The sequence below is a fragment of the Pogona vitticeps genome, chromosome 1 (assembly GCF_051106095.1).
Source record: "Pogona vitticeps strain Pit_001003342236 chromosome 1, PviZW2.1, whole genome shotgun sequence".
Lineage (NCBI taxonomy): Eukaryota > Metazoa > Chordata > Lepidosauria > Squamata > Agamidae > Pogona > Pogona vitticeps.
Window position 1 is genome coordinate 318,398,683 of NC_135783.1, and position 16,125 is coordinate 318,414,807.

At 40.7% G+C, this 16,125-nt stretch overlaps 1 protein-coding gene across 2 annotated transcripts in view; it reads right to left on the bottom strand.

Annotated features, from left to right (window-relative positions):
* ENTPD5 (ectonucleoside triphosphate diphosphohydrolase 5 (inactive)) overlaps positions 1-16,125 on the bottom strand; it is a 26,240-nt gene that overhangs the window by 7,169 nt on the left and 2,946 nt on the right. For both annotated transcript variants that reach the window (XM_020807247.3, XM_020807248.3), the window contains exons 2-9: positions 12,190-12,467; positions 10,411-10,490; positions 9,486-9,629; positions 8,998-9,073; positions 6,934-6,969; positions 6,630-6,718; positions 5,668-5,747; positions 4,280-4,341 (exon numbers count right to left, since the gene is read on the bottom strand). In XM_020807247.3, the coding sequence (XP_020662906.3) occupies positions 4,280-4,341; positions 5,668-5,747; positions 6,630-6,718; positions 6,934-6,969; positions 8,998-9,073; positions 9,486-9,629; positions 10,411-10,490; positions 12,190-12,406 (784 nt within the window). In that variant the 5' untranslated portion in view covers positions 12,407-12,467. The remainder of the gene's footprint in view (positions 1-4,279; positions 4,342-5,667; positions 5,748-6,629; positions 6,719-6,933; positions 6,970-8,997; positions 9,074-9,485; positions 9,630-10,410; positions 10,491-12,189; positions 12,468-16,125) is intronic.

Genomic DNA, 16,125 nt, shown 5'->3' on the forward strand with positions numbered 1-16,125 from the left:
AGGAGCCTAACGCCAAAGGAGGCCCGGAAGGAAAAGACAAGGCATTGGGCCTTCTCGGCGGTGGCTCCTCGCCTCTGGAACAATCTACCTCATGAAATTCGCGGGGCTCCCTTGCTGGGTATCTTTAAGAATCAATTAAAAACATGCATGTTTTGGCAGGCCTTCCCAGCAGATAATTCCTGACGCCTTTTCTTTCCTCTTTTATTGTTTCTCTCACCCTATGTATCACTTTTACTACTTAAATTGTTTATATATTTTTATTGTATTTTTTATGACTGTTAGCCGTCTAAAGTGGTCCTGACCCTGCCAGATAGGCGGGATATAAATGAAATAAATAAATAAATAATAAATTGCTCCCACCTTGCAAGGTAGAAAGAACTACCACTACACCCGCAAAAACACCAAAATGTCAAGGCAAGACCTGGTTTTAGTATCACAAACCCTGAGACAAAAACAAAACAAAAACCCATACTGTTCATTGGAGAATTTTTTAAATATTTTATTAAAGATGGTGAAAAAAGATAAAAGGCAAAAGTTCCAAAAGTGTTTCAGAAGGCACTTGGAGCAAAAGGGACAATTCAAGACAAAAGCTGAGGTAGTTAAGAAAACCCACCAGAAAATAACAACACTGATCTAATCTAATATACATCAGTGTAGAATCAGAACAGTTCTGAAACACACACAGAATGCATCCTTCCAGATATGGCATTAATAGGACAGCAACTACGCGTAGCATATCTTGAGAGGTAAGCTAAGCCAACTAAAGTAATTTCTGAATCCCTTTTTATGCATTTCACATTCTGGACCCTTTCAGATCAGTCAGTCTCCACTGTTCTGCCAATCAGTCTTTTTTATCCTCTCCCTTCACATAGCTGAAATCATATTCCAAATTACTGCAGTGTCCGGGAACAAGCCAACTTGGTCTTAAAGACTTCTCTCACAAGAGATAAATTGCAGGCGTTACCTCCTTCTTGTTACTAGGCAGATACTGCCCCCCTGCCCTTAGCCAGCCTTTTCCAGGCACTGACAGAGAAGCCTGAATTTTCCAGATGGATTCCATGCTCTCCCAATTTCTTATTTTCTTCATAATACAGTACTCATGTAACCTTTTCACACAGCAAAGGAACATAAATCCAGGGTGTGGAATCATTTCTAAAGCTATGACTTCACTTATTAGCAAATAAATCACAGCACATAACCACAGAGTGCCTTTCTTCTGTCTTCTAAGGCTCTGCAAGGTAAACAAATCCAAAATCACCTCCACCCAAGGATTTGCTTTGAACTAGCAATTCCTTTCTCACAGGCAGCTTACATTATTTTCCAAAGTTTGGCTGTTTGCAGAGCTTGTATTTCAGTTAGCAGCATTTCACAGCCTAGGATCTGTTTCAGCCAGTTTGCATGACAAAACAGTGTACAAAGTTCCCATCTCAGAGATAACAAAAACTCCTGGGTGGAGGGGAAATGCACTCTGGACAGGGAACAAAAGGAAGTACAGCTGAATGCAAGTAACCTGAGAGCAGCTTTCCTATCAACACAGTCCAGACAATACAGATTCTGGGGACTGGAACCAAATAGGGGCCAGTTCTGAGGAAAGGCTGCTTTTATTTCATCCCTATAAGCCACATGGTGACAAAGTTCAACTTGCATTCAGTTCTTATGGATCAGCATTCCAGTCAGGGCTGACCCTACCATCAGGTAGAGTCACTTCACACAACAAAGGCTGGCAATAGCACTTTCCCCACCATCTATTCCCATTTTCCTGGCCTGGCAGTTTGGCAGCAGAAATGCCTGCCTGTTGTTGGCTCAGTTTGTCTGGCTGCATCAATCATCTTGGCCTTAAGGCACCAGAAACCTCCCCCCAGGAATGGCCCCTGACCATGTAAGCAGGAGCCACCCTAGGCTGTGCATGGCGACAGGCCTTCTGTGCAGGCCCATGGTATTTTCTCATGCCAGGCACGCTGCCCATCCTACTGCTGTGCTGCAGCATTTGTTCCAGAGGGTGGCAAACACAGCAAACTGCAAACCGTGGTCAGACACTGGAAGGCAGAGCTTTATGTGTCAATGTGAATGTCCTCAGGTGCTATGGATGATATTGTCCCACTGCCGATGGGAATGTAAGATTCAACTACCAGTGCAACTGGCTTCTGGACAGGGAATGATGGAAGAGGGCCTTTTTCACCTCAACACAGCAAAATCTTAGGCCAGCCAAGATTTTCAGCCCTCTCACTTACAAGAAAGGTCTGCAAGAAAAATGAGTTTAGATCCATATGAAAGAACTTCTATTGCTAGATCCTAAACCCTGAATACCTATTAGATTTGGGTATGATTTTAAGTACATACATGTTATGAAATGCACCTTCAGAAAGGAGTGCCTATTGCATCTGATTTTGTTACATCTGATTTTGCAGGGCAAAGGTGTGAATGTGGACACACCTTTTCTTCTGTTTACCAAAGTAAATGGAAATGTACACTGCCACCATCCTCAAGTACCCTCTCTAGCAGTGCAACAGAGAATGAAAATTTTGGAATAAAATCCATATGAAGAAACTATAGGTTAAGTATCTGTATTACAGTCCTCAAAAGCAAAGCAATGCTTTTATGCTCCAAATATACTGTGCCACACTGCTGTCTGTTTAGCTCTAACATAACAAATGAGTACAGAGGCAAACAAATATTCCATTGAGTAGAAAGCTGACATATTTATGTTCAAAGGAATTTATTCGCCCCTGGGCAGCTGAGAAAAAGAGATGCTAAGACTGCATAGGAAGAGATGACAGACTCTTCTTAGGCATCCCACAATCTTAAAAGACCATGGTAACACATTCTGTATGAGTGTCCTCTTCAGAGCACGAAGCCTGGGTACAATAATATGGAGGATAGGCTGTTACCCAAGCAGCAAATTCCCCCTCTCCATGTCGCTGAAATTGTCCAATGGAAAGGCAAGAGCCAATACAACTGGTTCCAGCAACATCACAGGAGTTGCCAAAATGACATGAACTGCCCCCGGGACTCCAGCTCTGGATTTTGCCTTGAGGTTTATTCCTGAAGCCTTTTCCATCAGTGGAGGCAGTGGAGGTTTGAAATCGGAGTTTTCCTTCTCCTGGATGGGCTGCCTTCCAAGGCTGATGAGCCCCACCTACCCGGTGACAGACTCTATAGGCAGAACTAAAAGGCTTGATCAATTGAGTAGGTTAGGTCAATGAACTACAGTTTAAAACTGCACATTAAAATTCCACCAGCCCTCATCTTTAATTGACAGGAGCAGCAGTGAAGGATGTGATACGATCTGCATGATACACAAAGCCTCACAATCATCTCAACTCACCCAACGCTTGAAGCCGTTTTACATTTCAGGATGAGATCATCAGGTGTTCCCACCTGGTGTATGCCAAGTAAATGCAGTTCACAATGTTCAGATGAATCTGATGGGCATGATCTAATCAAGAATAAATACTTCTGAATCCTATGTATTTCAGCAGAAGTAACCCAGGAGAGTGCTGGATTCTTCTTTCAAGTGAAAATATTAGAGTACTTTGTTCTTAATTGTGTTTGTTCCTAATATTAGAATTGAAACAAACTATCTGAAACAGGCAGCATTTCAGATTCATCGATGGATGAAAAAGAGGATATTAAGGAAGACTTTCTTCTTCCAGTTTTATATTTATGTTGTGACTTACAACAGCACTCCAATACACTACAGAACATCTATTGGTAATACATACAGTCATACAAATGTCATTAATTCATTGATTAAAAGCCAAGCAATGAGTACAATAACAGTCTTACATCAGTTGACAATACTAGCTAAAAGCAGTTGCCAACACAATAACCTGACGAACTAGTGGGGCTAATTTTTGGCCCCAAAAAAAGGAATCTGAGAAATCTAGATGGCCATTTTTCTAATAAAATGTACAACTGGCTGCCATTCCATATTTCAATCCAATGAATCTTCGTTTTTTTTAAAGTTTGCTCAAAATATAATACTTGTGCTCCCTGGCCTACTTCAGCCTGGAAAAGTCATCCCAGGTTATTTTTTTTAGCAGCATGTTATCAAATAAGTTCTGTGTCCTTGACCTGCCTACCAGAGGTTCTCTCACATCTTCCTCTTAGAATGTGGTGTTACTCCCACTACTGTCCACTTGCATTCTTTACTGTTGAAAATATGTGCTGTCTTCCTTTTCCAAACAAAATGCTGCCTGAAAGCAGAGAACCAAGCACAAGACACCTGACAATATAAGCCAAACAGACACATATATACAGTTATACTTTCTGACTATACCTTCCATTTCCAAGGCACCCAAAGTTGCTAGTCTTGCAGCTTTCAGTCCAAATCCCAGATAGCTGTAATGGACAAAAAACACTCACTCAAATTTGTGTCCATTTTGTTAAGTATGGAAAAGAAGCAGCAACCTACAGCAGTAACTTGGTTTATGAATTTAATGCATTCTCCAGGACGTTATGCAATGTGAAAAATTCGTAAACCGAAACATGGTTTGCTATAGGAACGGGGGTGGTGCTATAAATCTCCAGGCACAATGCATCCTGGGGAAACTTCCTTCGTACTGCGAAAACAAATCATGAACTGAGGTATTATTTTCAATGGATTTCCGTTCGTAAATTATGTTAACTGAAGCGTTCGTAAACTGAGGTACTACTGTATTTTATAAACATGGGCAGAAATACTCTGCTGAGTCCCCTGTCTTCTAAGCTCCAAATATGAAGTGGCAGCGTGCAGCTCTACAACAATTCACAAATGGACCTATTTATTATAAAAATAAAACAGCCCAAATTATAATGCCATTGTACAAAATGCTGATAAGGCTACATCTGGAGTATTGTATACAGTTCTGGTCGCTGCACCTCAAAAAAGACATTGTGGAACTGGAAAAGGTGCAGAAGAGATTGACTAAAATGATGACTGGGCTAGGGCACCTCCCTTCTGAGGAAAGGCTACAGCATTTGGGGCTCTTTAGTCTAGAGAAAAGGTGCCTGAGGGGGCCCACAATTGAGACATATAAAATTATGCAGGGGGTGGATCAAGTGGATAGAGGGAAGCTCTTTTCCCTCTCATGCAATACTAGAACCAGGGGACATCCACTCCAGTTGAGTGTCGGTAGAGTGAGAACAGACCAAAGAAAATATTTCTTTACCCAGTGTGTGGTTAGTCTGTGAAACTCCTTGGCACAGGATGTGGTGATGGCATCTGACCAAGATGCCTTTAAAAGGGGATTGGGCAGATTTCGGGAGGAAAAATCCACTGCAAGTTACAAGCCATGGTGGGGATGTATAATCTCTAGGCTTAAAAGGAATTTACTTTAAAATGCCAGGTGCAGGGGAGGGGTATCAGGAGACAGGTATCTAGTTGTCTCGTGTGCTCCCGGTGACATCTGGTGGATCCACTGTGAGATACTGGAATCTGGACTAGATGGGTCCTTGGCCTGATCCAGCAGGTATTCTTATGTTCTTATAATGAGAAGGAAGACACATGAAGCTAGGACTCTGCAACAGGCTTTTGCATTATTCTGGCAAACAGTAAAAAAATTATTAAAATGTAAGAGTATACTTTCTATATTACCAGTATTTATGTAAATGTTCCATTTGACAGGAGTTCAACAATAACCGTGAGTTCTGAAAAAAGAGAAACTAGTATAGCATCTCCTCACTCACCTGTGCGTATAGAGTTTAAAAGTGCTGTTGAACATTTGAAATGAGGTAAAGAAATCCGCAGGTGTTTGCTCCAGGGTTTCCTAGATAATGACAAATATTCAATGGTTTCTTTTACAAGAGAAAGGTTGGAAACTCTCTACTATTTTCAGATACATTATACACAGCCACAATGTCACTACTTTTTTTAAAAAAATAAAGGTCTCTCTATCCACAACAGAAAAATAATTTCAACAGTCACCTCCAGACTCACTAAATTTGGGTCACTTTTCAGAGGAATGGACTGAAGGATGTGACTGTGCTATATAACTTAGTCAAAATGTTTGCCACACTATTCAGCACTGATCAGGCCTCATCACAAGTACTACTGTATTTTTGCCATGTATAAGACACCCCCTTTTCCAACCCCAAATTAAGAAATCTATATTTTAAACATAAAACAGAACACATTTGTATTTAGTAATGGGGTAATATTTACACACCAGTACTGTCATGTTATGCATCACACATAGCTTTGAGCATATCACTTTATTCAGCCTCTGGGCTCAGAACACTCGGACGTTATGCGTTGCATCCGAGCATTGCCTACATGCTCCACCTCCATGGAAGTGTGATCCAATTCGTTTGTTCAGTATCAGCTGACGTAATTTACATAAGGCTCATGACTTTAGATAACCTGTTTGCAGAGGCAACATATGGGCAGTTTTGCAATTGCACAGTTCTCTCCTTGGCTTACTTCTGTGTATAAGATGACCCTAAATTTTTAGTGAAAAATAGCCCGTCTCCTCTCGGAAGTAGCCTGTCTCTGGTCTACTATCTTAAACATTATTAAGAGAAACCCAATAAACTAATGAATATTACTTAAGCAGCTTACATCTGGAAGAAACAAAAACAAGTAACTGGAGCACCTACAACCTATTATCCAACTATAATCCCAACGAATTGTGTTTATAGTTGCTTCTCACCTCCAACTGTGGCAAGAACGTGATCTGGGTTGAAGCTCCTCCCAAGTCCAAGGTCCCCACTGTCTGCGGGTTCTGGCCATACAACTGACCTGCGGGTAACGTTGCAGAAATTCAGAGACTGCCCATGTGCCATGCGAAATGCTATGTTATGTGGCCTTTGTGCTCTTGCATGGTTTCTTTGCAGAAGCTTTAAGAATGCAGCTTATGTGTAAGATTAATATACTGCCGTCAGTGCCTGCCAACTTATGTTTTATCAAGCAGACTCTATCTAAGATTTCAGAGTCAGTCAGACAACAGCAATTACCTGTTAAAAAATTCACAGTGATCCAGGCTAGAATACCTGTGAATAGGAAGAAAAAGCTACCATAAGTCCTTCCATCTTTAGACCACAAATGATTTCTATAACAATATGTAACCTTGTTGCACCATGTGCATTTATTTCACTCCTTTCCACATTTCCCCAGGTTCTGTTTTCAACTTTCAGTTTCCACTGTATTCTCATCTGAGACTTAATTAAGCTTACTTCTTAAAGGATATCTAACTTCAGTTTCTGAAGGTGCCCCTGCAGAATGCTGGCATTATCTTTACTTACACCAACTCTAAATGAAACTTCAGTTACTGCAACTAAACTGTCATAATAAAGACCAACTAACGACACCCAACAATCACAGTGACAGATAATCTCTTCCCTTTATCACAACAATACACCCACAATAAAAAAACATGCTGATCACTGTAATCACCCAATCTCCTGAAAAGGACAAAAGCTGATTCCACAGCTATAAATACTCAACTATCCAACAAACTACACCAGGGCACAGAGAGAGTTCTGACTCCTGTCCTCTGAAGATGCCAGCTACAGAGACTGCCGAAACATCAGGAAGAAAAACCTTAAGAACATGGCCAAACAGCCCGGGAAACTCACAACAACCATGTCATAATAAAATTATGGGTTGCAACTTGCAAGGATTCAGACTAAGCATGGCATGCAGTACATACGATGTGATAAGAAATGGAGAAAAAGGTAAACCCGCATGTATATTGTAAACCTCAAATTTTGTCTTTTCTTTTGTCTTCTCATGATTTGCCTGAAGTACTCAGTTTAATCATTTTTTGTTTCTGGACAGTGTTCATGCTTCATTTCATCACTAGCCACTTCAAGAACTGCGCATGTTTAGACTTGGGAAGACTGAAGGGAGATATGATAGCACTTTTCAAATATTTGCATGGTAGTTATACAGAGGAGGGGCAGGATCTCTTCTTAATTATCCCAGAATGCAGGACATGCAACAATGGGCTCAAGTTACAGGAAGCCAGATATTGGTTGAATATAAGGAAAAACTTCCTGTTAGAGCAGTACGGCAATGGAACCAATTACCTTGAGAGGCAGCGAGTGCTCCAACGCTGGAGGGATTCAAGAGAAATTTAGACAATCACCTGGTAGATATCCTTTGATTTGTATTCCTGCATTGAGCAGGGGTTGGACTTGATGGCCTTGTAGGCCCCTTCCAACTTCATTATTCTATGATTCTAAGCCATTGCCGCTTTCTATCAATAATATGAGATCATCTACATATTCTAAATTATTGGTATTTCTTCCACAAATTTTCACTCCATCTGAATCTAATCCAGCTTTTATATATGTTCTGTATATAAATTCAACTGACAAAGGATAAAATATATCCTTGTCTGATATAATTGCCTATGGAAAGCAATTTTTAAAAAATTCTATGTATAAATAGATTGCTTTGTTTCTCCGATCATGTCTAAAAAATGCAGCCTTGATTATACATAAGTAGGATAATGGTGCCTCGCTTAATGATTACCTCGTTAAATGATGAAACTGCTTGATGATGGGGTTTTTGCGATCGCAAAATGATGTTCTAATAGGAAAAATTCACTTCACGATGATTGGTTCCCTGCTTTGGGAACCGATTTTTCGCTAGACAACGATTTTCAAACAGCTGATCAGCAGCTCTAAAATGGCCACTTGCTGTGAAAAACGGCTCCCCGCTGTGCTTTAGGATGGATTCCTCACTATACAGTCACCAGAAAATGGCTGCCCTATGGAGGATCTTTGCTTTACGATGAGGTATTTAGCGCATTGGAATTCATTGAAGGGATTTCAATGCGTTTCAATAGGTTTTTAAAATTCACTTGACGACGATTTCGTTTAACAGCGATTTCACTGGAACGGATTAACGTCTTCAAGCGAGGCACCATTGTACTATAAATTTCAACCACTTCAAAGCAACAATAAAAACATCCTACTTTTCATTCATCCTTGAGGGACATATCTCCTTCTCTCTTGTTCCTATTATTATTTTTCCCACTTCATCCTTTTTTGTTTCTTCCTTTCTGGACCTACCTTCAGATGTTCCATCCATGATGCTAACACAATTATCAGGAACTAGAAAAGGTGATTCCTCAAAGACTGCCCTAACCTGTGGAAAAAGGGGGGAAACTGTTTTATATTCCTAGAAGTTGAACTCATTCTTGGAATGAAGAATGTGGATGTCACAATTTTTCCTTTTCTATAGAAAGCAATGGAATACAAAACAAGATGGGTACACATTTTATGTTTTCCAGTCAATACCTAAAGATCAGAAATTAAAAATAGGACTATCTCCTGCCCTGATGACATCCACCCTTAATAAGATTTAAAAAAAAACAAACAGCACCAGCTTTAAGAATGGCAAGTATTCACAGAAATTTACTGCTGCATTTGAAAACCACAAGTGTGTCAAATTCATGGCAGTAAGTCTATTTAGTGAGGCACTAAAGAAACCCATTAAAAACGTCCCCAACTTTTTGCACCTTGGTATCTCCTTCTCTTGCAATACAAGCCAATATTACCTCTGAGAGAAGAGCCTCGGCTTTGTGCTCAGCTAACAACCGCAGGCCAGCAGTGGCTTTCAGCACCACTGGGGTCGTCTCCCAATGGCTGGATGGCACAACCTCTTTGGCCATGTTTAGCAATTGTCTGACCGTTTCTGCTCCCTAATGGTTTCAGAGAAAGCAAGAAAAATATTGATAGGATTAGGTACAACACTAGCTTGACCACTTCCTTTAAATATTTCTGTTCTTTCCATTTCTTCCCCCAAATCCATCTTTTAGTGAGGATATTGGCTTAATTCTTTAAGCATTGCTCCCAACCAATCCCTTGTTACTCATGTCTCTCACAGCTCACTCTGTTATAGTGCTAGTTGTTTGTATTTTATTGCAAGCTGCTGCTTTTCTTTTTAGGGACCTCTGTTGGTACTTTGGGGAAGAAATGGCATAACCCAGTGCATGTATATTTTGCACCTCTAGTTAAAAAGATCTGAAAGAGTAGGTAATAGGAAAGAGCCTGGAGAACTACTGCCTTCCAGTCACAGAAGACAATAAGGGAAAGAGGGACAAGCAATCAATCATGACATAAAGCAGCATATCATATATGTATTCTACATACAGGATATATATGTATGGGATCTCCTTCAAATTCCAGTGATGGTTCTAGCTATTTTCCTGACAGCTGTAACTGTAATTCTTTTCCTCTTTTTCCTAGCTGTTTCTTTACTGCATCCTTTCCCCCCTGACATCTATTTTCTTTTTTGTGTTAAACCATGAATAGACAACTGTGTCCCTCCCAAATACTTTCACAATTGGCTCTGCTGAGGGTGATGGAAGTTGTAAGCCAAAAACATCTGGAAGGCCACAGTTGTCCTTCCCCATGTTAAACAAACCTTATAGTGGCAAGGTAGGGGAAAGGCCATCACAAAATTTCATAAAAACGCCTTACCTTCTCAGGCTGGTCAGCATATGCAGAGAGACCTGGCTTCACTGATTCAAAGATTTCCCCTTCTAACTCTGCAGGATTTTCTGCATAAATTAAATACAGATTTTCATTTAAAAGTTAAAAACTACTGAAAATCACAAAGGATATATCTGGAATCTATAAAATATCTAGGCTGCAGTAGTAAACCTTGTTTTCCTGAGAGGACAAGTTATCTGTTGCAGCAAAATGAGATGTCCAGGAATTTGGAAATACCTGCTTCAGGGAAACAGGGTAGTAATCTCGTGTGCTCCCAGAGGTATCTGGTGGGGCTACTTTGAGATACAGGAATCTGGACTAGATGGGCCCTTGACCTGATCCAGTAGGGCTCTTCTTATGTTCTTACCTTGGTGGATGACCTGCCCCAGGGACTGGATTGGGGAAGTGTTGGTTCTGCTGGACTTCCCAGCAGCTTTTGTTACCATTGACCATGGTATCCTTCTGGGGTGCCTTTTCTGGGATGGGTCTTGGAGATACTGTCTTACAGTGGCTCCAATACTTACTGGATGGCCAAATTCAGAAGATGGTGTTAGGGAGAATCCCGTTCAACACCCAGGGCAGCTGGTCTGTGCTGTCCCTCAGGGCTCAGTCCTGCCCCCCCCCCCATGTTATTCAACATTTACAAGAAACTCTTGGAAGAGGTTGTTTAGAATTTGAGGATTCAACACTTTCAGTATGCTGATGACACCCAACTCTATCTCTCCCATTTTATCCCCAGGAAGCTGTTCCGTGCTTAGACAAGTGCCTATTATCAGTAATAGACTGGATGAAGGCTAACAAACTGAAACTTAAGCTAAACAAGGCAGAGGTGTTCCTAGCCAGTCAAAAGGCAAATCCAGGGACAGGGATTCAGCCTGTAGTGGCTGGGGTTACATTCCCCCTCAAAGTCCGGTTTGTAGCTTGGGTGCGCTCTTTAACTCAACCGTGAACTTGGATGCACAGGTTTCAGCAGTGGCCATGAGTGCCTTTGCACAAATAAAACTGGTGCACCAGCTATGCCTCTTCCTTGAGATGTCCACTATGGCCACAGTGACACATGCTTTAGTTACATCCTGTTTCGATTACTGCAACGTGCTCTATGTGAGGCTGCTTTTAAGAATGTTCGGAAACTTCAGAATGCTACAGCCAGACTGCTTACTGGCACTAGTTACAGGGAGCATTTAATTCCTTTATTACAACAGCCTCACTGGCTTCCAGACTTGTTTCTGGGCTCAATTCGAAATGCTAATTATTACCTATAAAGCCCTATACAGCTTGGGTACAGGCTATTTTAAGGATTGGGCACCCCATATGAGCCTTCTCAGCTCTTAAGGTCTTCCGAGGAAGCCCTTCTCTTGGTACCAGTACCCTCCCAAGCTTGCTTGGTGACACAAGAGAGGGCCTTTTCAGTGCTTGCTCCCAAGATTTGGAATGTACTGTCCTGAGAAGATAGGTTGGTCCCTTGCCTCTTGTCCTTCCATTGTTATGCAAAGACTTTCTTTTCAAGGCAGGCTTTTAAGCAATAAGTCTATAAGGAATGCTTTGTTACAGATTTCTAAATGCTTTTTACAATGTTTTAAAATTGTTTTTAATTTTGATACATGTTTTATATTGTTTTTAATCTTAATATATATTTATTTTTAATATGATATTTATATGATATTTTAAAACTGTTGTTTTATAGTTTTAGTGGCAGCGTTATAAATAAAATAAAATAAAATGAAGGCTCCAGACATTATTCCTGAAAACCTGTTTACACAATCTTACCTGGGCTTCTCTGTATAAAGGTGTAAATGTGAATACGTGTCCCTGTACTTCCTGCATCAAACATGATGCCATAAAAAGTTTTCACACTGGTATTGGCAGGACACACCTTAAGTGGGAAGAGGTCTTGAAACCATGTTTCTGGATCAGGATGAGAAAGAATGCAATAAATGGAAGAAAGTGCAAATATGCCAATGACTGTGATCCAGGAAAGTGCCATCACAATTGGGAGCCTTGGGCAGCTGGTGTTTGAATCAGGACTTCCAGAGTTGCAGAAGATCCTGGAGAAAATAGATTAAAAGTAATACAGTTATAAATTAAAACCTTGTTAAAGGAGATCTCACACACAAAAGCCTCCCACATCCTAAAAACCGGCCTGCTCAAAAAGATCACGCTTCCAGCTACACAAACTGATTATCTAGATCCATTTCAATTTGACTTCAGACTTGGTTATGGGATGAAGATTGCTCCAGTTGCCTTGGTGAATGACCTACAGTATGTCAGTAAAATTAAACTTCTCAAACAAAAGAGACTGCCTCAATGCAGATAGCTTTATTTAAACTAAAAGATCTAATTATAATTAGGGGCTAAACAAGAAGACACTTACAGAGTCTCTTGTGGCACAAGACTATTTGATTATACAATGCTGAGCATTTCATAGCTTTGATACAAAACTCGTTTATGTCCTCGGAGTTTTTCATTGTCCTAGGAGTATGGTCAGTCCTTACCCAGCATAACGCTGCCTAGCACATGAGTAATTATATAAAGTTTATATTTTTAGCACATTACTCAGCACATTGTATCTCCTGCCAGCTCTCCTCTTTGACTTCTGTGAGACTAGAGGCCTACTGTCATGAACCAAAGTCTGGATAGTGTATCAGGCCTAAATGCTCTTCCCATCATAACATGCCATTTTCATCCTATATTTTTATTTTCCAAACACCTACACTGGGAATTTGAAAAGGGGAGTATGTCTCCGTCAGTTCTATTAGACCGATAAGCAGCTTTCCGTACCATCAACCATGGCATCCTTCTGGCCCTTCTTTCTAGGATGAGACTTGGAGACACTGTTTTACAGTGGCCCAGGTTCTTCTTGGAGGTGAGAACTCAGAAAATGATGCTGAGAAACTACAGTACTGCTTGACATCCTGGCCGCTGACCTGCAGGGTCCTGTTTTGTCTCTTATGTTATTTAACATCTACATGAAACTGCTGAGAGAGATCATCTGGACTTCTAGGGTTTGCTTTCACCAATATGTGGATGACACCCAACTCTATCTCTCCTTGCAGTCTGAGGAAGCTGATTCAGCTCTAGATACGTGTCTAGTATCAGAAATGGACTGGATGAGGGTGAATAAATTGAAATGTATTTCAGACAAGACAGAGCTGTTCCTGACCACTCAAAAGGTGGATCAAGCAACAAGGATACAGCCTGTGCTGGATGAGGTTACATACCCCTGAAAATCTGGTTGCACAGCCTAGAGATACTCCTAGATTCATCTCTGAATCTGGATGCCCAGGTTTAGGCTGTGGCCAGGAGTTTATTTGCACAGTTAAAATTAGTGTGCCAGCTGTGTCCGTTCCTGTAAAGGTCTGATTTGGCCACAGTGACATATACTCTACATGGGGCTGCCTCTAAAAAGTGTCTGGAAACTTCAGGGAGTCCAAAATGCAGCAGCCAGATTGCTAACTGGGGTTGGACACAGGGATCACACAACACCGCCCCCCACCCCCACTACAGTAGCTCCATTGGCTGCTGATCCATATGTGGGCAGAAGTCAAAGTGATGGCTCTAACCTATAAGGCCCTAAACGGTTTGGGCCCAAACTATCTCAAGAACTGCACCTCCCTTTATGACCCTGCTTGAGTGTTAAGATCATCAGGAGACCTTCATCTCATTCCTGTCACCTTCGAGGTGCACTTAGTGGGGACAAAGAAAAGGGCCTTCTATGTTCCTGCTGCCAGACTCTGGAACTCCCTCCCACAGGAGGATAGACTGGCCCCATCTTTACCAAAGAAAGCAAAGACCTTTCCCCGATTGAATGGCAGCTTGAGTGGGGTTTCTAAAATGAACTGTTTTTACCTTACTACATTGATTTTGCTTTTGTGTTGTTTTATGTTTTTTGGTACTGTACTCTTTGATCCTTTTACAAATGTATATTCATTGTTATTATTTTAAGTACTGTCTTTTAATTGTAAGCTGCCTTCAGTCCTTTTTAAGGAGAAAGGTGGGTGTGGTGACTGCCCACATCACTCATGCTATTCATATTCATGAGCTGATTTACATGAACCTATGAGAGGGCTGGAGAGGCAGAGTCAGCAGCTACATGAGGCTCAGCTGGAGAAGGAGGAGTCAGATAGGGAGGGAACAGATACTGAGAGAGAAAGGGTTATTCAGAGAGATAGAGCTGATTAGGAAAATAGGTAGAGAAGGTGGCAATGGGGTTGCAAGAGAAAAGAAGTACAGTACGTACTGAGAGGACTCTTGATGATTTGTTTATGTATAAAGTGTATCTGAGAAACTTTGTGTATCTGAGAAACTTCTGTTATTATTCAATCTCCTTCACTTCAATAAATAAGTTCTGTTTCTGTTCACAAGACAAGTGTTCTGACAAACATCATTTATATTGTGGATTGAGGTAATCCACTGGTGGCAACGAGAAGAGAACACGACATGAGCCTTTGTGAGGGAAAAACAAGCAGGGGTCACAAGGGTAAACACTACAGTGGGTTAAAGCTATTTTAAATAAAATCATAAATTAATTTTTTAAATGCACTTTAGGAATTTGATGCTCACTATCAAAAGGTCACTCTGTTTTAGTCTACAGAACAAATTAAATTATGTTCTATGATTCCATACAATAACACCGTACTCCCTTGCCTCATTTAAGAAGCTAAGAAAGGTAAAGCTATATGGAGCAATGGCCTGACTCACTGTAAGGCTGCTTTCTGTCCTTAATTAATCCAATAAATATCCAAACTGTTTTTCTCCTTCCTTAAGAAGCATTTGGATCTTCAACTTCAAGATGATATCTTAATAGTTCAGTCATTGGCATTAATATAATAATTCAGCTAAACTGCAACAAGGCCAAGACTCGGGGTCCTGACTGTAACACTGTGGGAAGGCTGGGCAGGCAAAGAACACAAATGTAATTGAGAGAATAATGGACAATAGGAATATCATCTGCTGCTGACGCCAGCTGCTCAGAGAGATCAGAAGAGCAAAAGAGACCATTCCAAGTGGCAGCATCATTGTCAAGCCAGCAGGGATGGAGAATATGTGGCCCTCCAGATGTTTTAACCCTGCAACTCCCAATAGTCTTAGCCAGCAGAGCCAGTGGTGAAGGATAATGTGAGCTGCAGTCTATCAATATCTAGAGGGCCAAGTGTGCCCCATCCCTGCAAGAGTTGCATACTGTTAGATAGCCAGAACAAAGAAGTGTATTCACCTGCAGTGTTCCTTCCTATGTATACAATTGTTTTTTTTTCAGAATCATTCTTATTTTTGAATTAATTTTTACTTCCAAATCAGATGCAAATACTTTTTTTGGTTAAACCTCCCCACCAATGTTGTCATAAACAATAGCTCTAGATCTAACAGCATCCCACAAACCCTGAAAAAGGGGTAACAGTAAATATATAAAAAATTAATATCTATACCCAACACAGTAAACTTACAAAAGAAAATTTGAAGTGAAATGCAAAACTCAAATCAGCTGTCTTTTGAAAACAAACAATAGTCATTTGACAGTGTTTGAATTAGACAACTGAATCAGAAACAAATACAAGAACTTTTCTCCATAGTAACAGGGAAAAGTAACACTCCTGCTGTTTATTTCCAAAGTTCTTAAACAATATGGAATCAGAACTTCACATTACAGCCCAGGTATTTGGTCACATCCATTGACAACACCTTTGGGGGTGGGGTAAAGCCATTTCC